Below are 9,553 nucleotides of genomic sequence, written 5' to 3'. Positions count from 1 at the left end.
AGGCATTAAAACAGTGACAGTGTCGTAAGTATTCCAACACCAACAACAGGCAATGTCTTCAAAAAAAAAAACAGGCAATGGGCCACAAATGCCAACAAGGATTCTCCAACAACTTTTGGGCCACCTTTTTTACTGTTGAGAAACCAGTGGCACACCCTTCTTTGGAAGAGAAATTTGACAAAAAGGCACTCACTCCTTTTGCCTTTCTCCAAAGGACATCTCCTTTGTTTTGTCTTTTGCCAACAACACACATTTAAGTCCCACTTAGACAAAATAACACAATTTGAGTTAATTTTCTCCACATTTTTGTGACCACACCGTCATATTATTTTGAATGGAATCTATTAAGATGCTAAGCTCACTATATTTTGAGCATCTTGGTCCGTCGGGGTCAATGGGGTCGTTGCGGCCCACCTGTAAGGGTGTATGTAGTTGGTTGAGGGTTCCTGCTTGTTTTAAAAAATATATTTTTTTTGCACATTTTAATTCATAAACATTTATTAAAATTAGTGAACATTTAAAATACACTAACCATTAAAAAAATCCCCGATCATTTTTTAAATTCATGTACATTTTAAAATTTTGCTAATTTTCTATTAAGATATTAAGCTCACTAGATTTGGAGCCTCCCAGTTTGTCGGGGTCTGTGGGGTCGCTGGGACCTGCTTGTAAGGGTGTATATAGTTGGTTGAGGGTTCTTATTTGTTTTTTCTTTTATTAGTTTTCTTTCTTTGTTTTTAATTATTTGTTTTGCACAATTTAATGCATGAACATTTAATAAAATTTGTGACATTTTAAATATGGTGAACCTTTAAACAAAATCTTTGATTTATTTTAATTCATAAAACTTATTAATTCATGAACATTCCGAAATATATGAATTTTAAAACCCATGGACACATTTTAGTTCAACGAATGTTCTAAAAATAAAGCGACAACCGACTTTTTATAAGATAGCAATGGAGCGAGCGGAAAAAAAATTCTAGGCGGGCGAGTGGAGCAGGGAGCCACCTAAGCGAGCGGGGGCTTCATGAACCGACCCATGTGAACGTTATAGTAGCAATTCCATGATTTTGGTGTAGAATAAGAGCTCCTAGGGGGCTCACATAACAATCTTCGCGAGAGCCGAGATATGTAAGAACACCACAAGCACACATTGAACAACTCCACTCTCCTTTTAGAGTAAATATTGTCTCAAAAAGCACCCCAGCACGATAGGTAAATGAGATTAAAAAAACCATAAAAATAATTGACCCAAGCAAACGCAGGTAAAACCAAAACGAAACAATTGTCTGCAACAACTTGCTAGAGAAAGAAGACAATCACACGAGTGAAGAGCGGCGTGGTGAAGTGCGTGTTAGTCTCTAATACCCCTCATGTCTACCCGGTATGCTACTCCCGGTTCGATTGGACCGACTTCCTCCCCAAGCACAAACGACTTAGAGAAACAAAAGAGGAGCATGGAGTCATTTTTTGTAAGTGACTCTCAATTCTAAATCATTTTGATGAAAAGAGAACGAGATGTGTTTTCCTCTTCTTTCTTTTTCTGGTAAAGAGATGTATTCTTCTAGGGGAAAGGCACAAAAAACCCTTTCCATTTTGTCTTAGGACCCGAATAACTAGGGAATGTTCACCTGGGAGGGGACAACTGCGAACGTCTCGACCAATCACGCGGGGAGGAACGACCAAACAGTTGGGCCAAAAAATCCCATTTTCCCGTGAGATTTTTTTAAATGGGTGTATGGACCTTATCTTAAATAGTTAAACACACACACACACAATTCCATGATGTACATAATAAAAAAAGCCATCATGTTCAAATAGAACACGTATTGATTAAGGCAGATTTGTGTATTAAATAAAAAATGTGTGTATAAAAATGCCATGGTCCACTAAAAAACAAAGACAAAAATGTATTTTAATTGTCATGGTTCTATAATTTAAGTTGCGATGACAACAAAAATTTAGTTGCCATGTTAACAAGTTTTAAGTTTTGCAATAAAATAAAATAATAAAAGGTAGAAAAGGAAAAAGTTAGGACTGAGATAATAAAATGCCAGAAAATGTAAATAAAAAAATGGAGTTATCCAAAATTAAAAAATTGCCATGTTCTTTGTCATAACAAACAACTCAAAAAATGACATGATCCATATATTAAAATAAAATTAATCATGTTCCAGATAAAAAAGTGGCATGCTCTTAATAATAAAATTGCCATGCTCTTCAACAAGTGCATGTTGTTAGTAAAAGAAAATCCTGCCATGCTCTTTAAACGTTTATCAGTTCCCATGTGAACATCATGTGATTTTCTAAAACTTGCCATGCTATAAAACATGGTAAAAATAATTTTACCACGCTACAGATTAAAAAATGCCATGATCTTAATAAAAGAAAAGGCATGCTCTTAATAATAAAAAAGGGGCAAGTTCTCACTAACAAATTTGCAATGCTCTACAATGCAAAATAAAAAATGCCACATTCAATAGAAAAGTGCCATGCTCTTTATAATAAAAATGCCACGCTCTCTGAATTAAAAGTGCCATGCTCTTTTAAAATAAAGGTGGCATGCTTATGCAAACAAAATTCGATGCTCTTTATAAAAAAAATGCCATGCTCTTAATAACAAAAATGCCATGTTCTTTAAAATAGAAATGACATGCTCTTAATAAAGAAAATGACATGCACTTAAAAATAAAAATGTCATGGTATATAGTACATTGTAAATGCCATGGTTTCTCAAAAAAAGTTCGTGGTTCCTCCACGAAATGCCACGGTTTCTACAAAAAAGCCATAGGAACCGGCCCAGCCCAGATCCGCTGTGTGTATTCCTCATATATGTTCGTAGGGCCAGCCCAGCCCAGATCATTCTCCGGCCCATATTAAACCCCCCATAACTCGGTCTCGGGTCCGGCTCCGACCCACTCTTCCTCGCTCCTCGCCAATCGGTGCCGGTGTCTCTGGAACCCTCCTTCCTCCCCACAAGCCCCTACGTCCGGTGCCGCCGGTCCTTTCTCCTCAAAAGGCAGGCGAAAAATTCGCGCGGGCGATCGGCGAAGGGATGGCGGCGGCAGAGGGGGAGGCGAGCCGGCTGTTCCGCGTCCGGCGCACGGTGATGCAGATGCTGCGGGACCGCGGGTACCTGGTGGTGGACGCCGACGTCGACATGACCATGGGCGAGTTCGTCGGGCGCTACGGCGACCCCGTGCGCCGCGACGACCTCGTCATCAACCGCGCCAAGAAGGACAAGCCCGACGAACAGGTGCGTCCCCTGCCCCCCACCTCCTCCCCGCGATTTCCGTACTAGGGCGTGGACTGATTGACGGTGTTGGCAATGCCGCTCCAGATCTACGTCTTCTTCCCGAACGAGCCCAAGCCCGGCATGAAGACGGTCAAGAGCTACGCCGAGAAGATGAAGCAGGAGAACGTCAACAATGGCATACTCGTGGTGCAGCAGGCGCTGACCGCCTTTGCCCGGAACGCGGTGCTCGGGTTATCGCAGGAGAAGGAGAAATTGATGCTCGAGGTCTTCCAGGTCGCGCTCTACATCCATGCCTCGTACTCGTCTGACTAATATCCAGTGCCTCTCGCCATGGGAACCGGTCGCTGACATTTAATGTAGTGTTGTCCTGCAGGAAGGGGAGCTTCTTATAAACATTAAGAATCACGATCTGGTTCCTGAGCACGTGCTCCTCACAAAGGAGCAGAAGAAGACGCTGTTGGAGAAATACACTGTGAAAGAAACTCAGGTCATACAAATTTGCCAACCCTTTTCTCACTGTAACTGACCTGATGATCTTCTAATCGATGCAAGCATGTCATTATGTGAAATATATTTCTGTTTGAGCCGTAAGCCGTTAATAATCATCCGTGAACAGACAATTATAGCTAAAAACCATGACCCTGTATTCCAGCATACCTTCATGTAGATATTCCAGATGTTTGTGTTGGGATGAAACACATTATTGATTTGAAAGAAAAGGTTCCCTCTACTTCCTCAAGCTATATTTCACCAAAATAATGCCCCTCGTACTTAATCCCAACTGGAGCATTTTATTTTATACCACAACCTGGTTTACATAGATGGTTTTTTGTCCTGAAAACAGCGGTTTTGCATGCTAGTATGCCACATAGGAGGCCGAGGGTTTTGTTAGACACCAAGTACCAGGATCATATCCCCTAATAATGCAATAGTAAGGATACAATCTTATACAATCCTACTTGCAGAACTACAAGGTCATATCCCTGTGTCCGTTACAAATAGTAGATAAGCCATTTCTGATAATAAGGTCCATATACATATGTGGATGAATATCCTGGCCAGTGCTGTGTTAATTTGCTTTCAGTATGAACTGTTAAGTCATGTATGTTTGTTACTCTTTAAGTCATCTTGATTCAACAATTATGGTTGTTCATAATTTAGAAACATGTGAATTCTATATTATTAAGTGTAGAATCGGGATGAGCAAGAAACTGATCATGTGTAAGACCGTAGCTGAGGTGCTACTTTGATGAAAGTAATATGGTGATGTCATGAACAGCTGGGAATGTTAGACACAGGTGGTAGCAGGATAAGTTAGTAGGATGTACTCCCTCCCTCCCATAATGTAAGACGTTTTTTTGGCAGAGTGTAGTGCCAAAAAACGTCTTACATTATGGGACGGAGGGAGTACATGCCAGAAGCTCTTCTAGAACTTGAAGAATGATGCTATATAGTCTGCTTCGGATGTGTTCCTTTCAGAGTTAATGTTTACTTAAGGATTCTTAGATATATGAGCATTATGTTTCACATAGGTTAGTGAGTCTATGGGTGTTCTACTGACACTGGTGTGGTGCATATTTTATACAGCGATACTTGGTCTGTTGGGTAATGTTAGTGACAAGTGTCCTAGAATTTGTTACTCTCATATCAGTTTTGGTGTACTTGTTTGTTTCCGTGCGTTGTTTGTTAAGATTAAGATGCATAATGCTCTGAAGTTAGTAGGAAGCTGCGTTGGTTTAAGTGTTGCTTACCCTTTTCACTTGGTAGTGGTTGAACTATTTGCATTGGTCACGTTTTGCATTCATCAATTTCCATAATCTCATTCTTTAGAAAAGCGTGGCCCCATATGTCTTCCTTTTTGCCGTAAAACGGCAGGTGCTCTTCCAATCAATAGTATAAGGAGAAATATCTTATGTACATTAGTAAAGAAAATGCAGATATTAGCCTCCATTATTATAGTGGTACTCTAGGTTCTGATGATCTTGTGCTGTCTTGTGATGATGCAGCTCCCTCGGATTCAAATCACGGATCCAATAGCAAGATACTATGGCATGAGGCGTGGACAGGTCGTGAAGATCACCAGGCCCAGCGAGACTGCTGGAAAATATGTGACGTATCGCTATGTTGTCTGAGCTCGAGAGCGTATCTGGTGCGCCGGGGCAATTGGTGCTACCCGAAATAACTCTTTGCTACCCGAAATAGTCGGTCTGTTTCAGGGTTCAGTTTAGTGCTCCTGTATTTAGCTAAATATATATAAATGGTATGACCATTTAATCTGGTACGGTTGTTTGTTTGACGAGCAAAGCAAAGCTTGCAGCATGAGGTTCCCCTCCCGGCATGCATGAAGTAGGGTGAGAATGGCAGCGGTGTGGTGAACCTCGAGCTATTTTCCCTTCCCTATGCGATGTGATGGGTGGTTGATGATCAATCTCAATTTTTTCCTTTTTTGCTTTCACATTGCTCACGGCTGACCATATGTGCGTGCCGGGAGGTAGTTGATTATCAACCTCGCTCGCCTCAAGGGTTGTTCAGAGGGAGTCCAGAAGGACTGCCGTATTATATCTGTTTGGTTTGGTTTGGCCTGTCACTTGTGGCCAACCACTAATCAGGTTAGAAGAATGATGGCTACTCAAGCTGATCAATGAACCTTTTTCTGTTATAATAGTGCATGCTAGAGATAAAACAGTTATGCCCAGAATTTACAAAAACAAAACCTTTAAAATAGACAAAACATCAAGATTCTCAAGCATTTTAAGAAAATTTCTACACTAAGATTTAAGAAAATCAGGCAAAATGCCTGCAAATGCGGACAAGGGTACTTCAAATGAGCCACAATGCAATGGCTAGGCACGCGGTGGAGGCATTAAAAAAATTATCTGACATTGTCGTAATTTTTTTTTTAGTAACTCATTGAGTATTCCAATACCAACAACAGACAATGGTCCAAAAATGCCAACAGGGCTCTCCAACAACTTTTGAGTCACCTTTTTCTGTTGAGAAACCAGTGGCGGACCCTGTTTGGAAGAGAATTCTACGAAATGGCACCCACTCCTGCCTTTCTCCAAAGCACATCTTTTCATATATATTTTTTGTCTTCGCGAACAACACACATTTAAGTCCCACTTAGACAAAATAACACACTTTGAGTCTTTTTACTCCTCATTTTTCTGGTCACGCCGTCATATTATTTGGGATGAAACCTATGTATTAAGATACTAAGCTTCTTAGATTTGGAGCCTCCCGGTGCGTTGGGGGTCTATAGGGTCGCTGGGACCCGCTTGTAAGGGGTGTATGTTGTTGGTTTGAAGGTTCCTGTTTGTTTTTCTTCTCTTTTTTTGCACACTTTAAATTCATGAACATTTATTAAAATTAGTGAAGATTTTATACAAATAGTGAACTTTTTTAACTCACAACATTGTTTACATTCATGAACATTTTCAATTTTTGTGAACATTTTAATTTTGCAACAATATTTTAAGTTTGTGAATTTTTTTTGAAATCCATGATTATTTTTATTCTGAAGATTTTATTACAATATTTTTAGAAAATGTAGGATTTTTAAAATCCATGAACATCTTTTAATTCAATGAACTATTTCAAATAAAGCAAGAGCTGGCTTTTCGTAGGATAGCAGTGGAGCGAGCGAAAAAAATAATTAAGCGAGCGGCTGGAGCAGGGAACCAAGCTAAGCAAATGGGAGCTTTTTGGACCGACCCATGTGTTAGAACATACTAATTAAAAGCAAGACAACGCAGATTAAACCGAAACGAAACAACTAGCGGCAATATCTTGTTAGAAATAAAGAAGACACTTCCTCGAGTGAAGAATGGCGTGGCATAACCCATGTTAGTCTCTGGTACCCCTCATGTCTGCTTCATATGCTACTCCCGGTTCGATCCGATCGTTTTCCTCCTCCCCAAACATGAACAACTTAGAACAGAACAAGAGTGCGGAGCATGGAGTCATTTTCTATAAATGGCACTCAATTCTAAGTTGATGCAAGTACAATAAGAGGTGTTTTTTTCCGGGGTAACGACAGAGAAAAACATGTCCATTTTTTCACACACACACACAAAAGAAAAACATGTCCATTTTGTCTTTTTTTGTTTTGGGGAGACATATGTGTTTCACCTGTTCGGAAAGCCTCCACTGAGCCGAACTGCAAGGTTTTTTTTCACCTAAAAGCCCAACCGCCCAAGCGACGGCCATAGCCAAAAACCCTAACCCGCCGCCACGCCGCCCTCCCTCCACCCGCGCCGGCGCCGCTTCTCCCCACCGATACAGGCCAAACCCCTCGCGCGGGGGCATCGGAGGCGGAGGAGGGATGTCGTCCGACGGGGACAACAAGCGGCTGTTCCGCGCACGGCGCACGGCGCTACAGATGTTGGCAGACCGCGGGTACAAGGTGAAGGACGACGAAATCAAGCTGTCCCTGTACGAGTTCGTCGAGCGCTACGGAGACCCCGTCCGCCGCGACGAGATCGTCATCCATTGCGAGAAGAAGGGCGACCCCAGCGACAAGGTCCCCTCCCCCTCTGGCGCCGCCGCCTCCGATTTCCACTGTGGGGTGTCTTCTGACTGACGGTGTCGCTCCTGCTCTTCCAGGTCAACGTCTTCTTCCTCGACGAGTCCAAGACCGGCCTGGCCGTGGTCAGGAGCTGCGTCGAGAAGATGAAGCTGGGGAACGCCACCAATGGCATACTCGTCCTGCAGAAGGCGCTGAGCGGCCCGGCCCGGACCGAGGTCGCGCAGAGCAAGAAGTACCACCTCGAGGTCTTCCAGGTCGCCCTCCTCTGCATCCCTGCCTCTCTGCCTCGTACTCGTATGGCTATTTTTGAGTCTCTCCCTCTCCAGGGACCAATAGCTAAAGTTTAATGTGCTGCCCTGTTCTGCAGGAAGGGGAGCTTCTTGTAAACATTACTGAACACCATCTCGTTCCGAAGCACGAGCTCCTGAGTGACGAGGAGAAGAAGGAGCTGCTGCAGAAATACACTGCCCACGAAACTCAGGTCAGCTGAATTTGCATATTCCTTTTCTCTGTGTCACTGCCTCACTGGCCTGATATCCTAACCTTTGCAAGCATGCCATTATGAAAAGAATCTTTTCGTTTTTAAGCCATATAATACATGAGATGGTTTATGTAGAAAATCTACGAACAATTAAATTATCGACAAATGTGACCGCCTATTCCATCAGATCAAAATGTATGTGCACATTACAAATTGATTGTATGAAACACCTTATGAGTTCTGCAAAGGTTCATTTCTGTTCCCTTCAAGTATCATTATAGGAACACTTCCCCTTCCTCGGTTTAGACAGACAATGCTGCTGTTTTGGTGCTCTTGAATATTGTTTTATACTAACACGCCAGCAGGCAGATGACGTGGCCGATCGAATCCTACTTGCCTAACTACCAGGATCATATCCTCACAAATATACAATAATCCTATTTCCCTAACAATAATAATTGGATATCGTGGAGCATGCACCTAACCCTGTTAGTTTGCAGGACTTTTATGTCATGTTGTTGTTTAGTTTTAGTTTATCTTTGTTCAAAAATTATGGTTGATCTTAATTTGGGAACACATGATATTGCATTACTCAGTGGATATTCTGGGTGAATTACTTTTCTGAAAGGGTAAGAATGTGACACAGTTGGCAGTAGGATGAAGTAACCGAGAAGTTCATACCCAGCTCCAAGATGATCTTGTTGAGCACTTGTGGGCACTTCATAGCACTTGATTCCTGTACTTTCTATCATTCCCTTCATTTGGACCCTTTTGTGTGTTTGAATTTGAATAATTAAATTTGTAAGTAGAATGGGCACCTAAGAAACTCTTTAAAATTTAAAGGATGGTATTCGATAGTTTGCTTGGGAAGTGATGCTTCTGAGAAGTTAATAAGTGTTCGCTAGCCAACCAAACAAACCTGACAGCCCCCCGCGAACCCTATCCCTCCCGCGCCACCACCCGCGAGGCGACCAGGGAGGGCTTCCCGATCTCCTCCGCTCGCCCCCCCCCCTCCTTCCTACTCCTCTCGCCACCGCCGAAGGGCGTGGACGGGCGAAGCCTGGTCGGCGCAGGCGGCGCGGGGCTTCCTTCGTCCTTCGCGCGGGTCGTCGGGCGTGGGCCAGATCCACCGGGCCTGGGCTCCGGATTGGTTAGCGGCGCGGGGGTGGTAAGGAGTGGTCGGCGACGACCTCTTGGTGGCGGTGCGACGGGCGTCAAGGTGATGGTTCTCGCCTCTGGTCCGGCTGGCCATCTCTGCAGGTGGCGGCCAGCGCCGGCGTTGGGT

General features: G+C 43.0%; 2 protein-coding genes across 3 annotated transcripts in view; both read left to right on the top strand.

Annotated features, from left to right (window-relative positions):
* LOC119364695 (DNA-directed RNA polymerases II and IV subunit 5A-like) overlaps positions 1-5,687 on the top strand; it is a 9,178-nt gene extending 3,491 nt beyond the window's left edge. Inside the window, exons 1-4 of one of the 2 annotated variants that reach the window (XM_037630189.1) lie at positions 2,924-3,259; positions 3,344-3,532; positions 3,633-3,746; positions 5,266-5,687. In XM_037630189.1, coding sequence (XP_037486086.1) covers positions 3,059-3,259; positions 3,344-3,532; positions 3,633-3,746; positions 5,266-5,391 — 630 coding nt within the window. In that variant the 5' untranslated portion in view covers positions 2,924-3,058 and the 3' untranslated portion in view covers positions 5,392-5,687. Of the gene's footprint in view, positions 1-2,923; positions 3,260-3,343; positions 3,533-3,632; positions 3,747-5,265 lie in introns of those variants that run through there. The other variant, XM_037630191.1, reaches the window with a different exon arrangement.
* Positions 5,688-7,425: 1,738 nt separating this feature from the next.
* The window catches only part of LOC119364694 (DNA-directed RNA polymerases II and IV subunit 5A-like), a 4,346-nt gene continuing 2,218 nt past the window's right edge, over positions 7,426-9,553 (top strand). Inside the window, exons 1-3 of the mRNA XM_037630188.1 lie at positions 7,426-7,781; positions 7,865-8,041; positions 8,155-8,268. Coding sequence (XP_037486085.1) covers positions 7,584-7,781; positions 7,865-8,041; positions 8,155-8,268 — 489 coding nt within the window. The 5' untranslated portion in view covers positions 7,426-7,583. The remainder of the gene's footprint in view (positions 7,782-7,864; positions 8,042-8,154; positions 8,269-9,553) is intronic.

Source organism: Triticum dicoccoides, chromosome 2B (genome assembly GCF_002162155.2).
Source record: "Triticum dicoccoides isolate Atlit2015 ecotype Zavitan chromosome 2B, WEW_v2.0, whole genome shotgun sequence".
In the NCBI taxonomy this organism is placed as follows: Eukaryota; Viridiplantae; Streptophyta; class Magnoliopsida; order Poales; family Poaceae; genus Triticum; species Triticum dicoccoides.
Note: the sequence above shows the minus strand (reverse complement) of the source record. Positions and strands in the feature narration are given on the sequence as shown.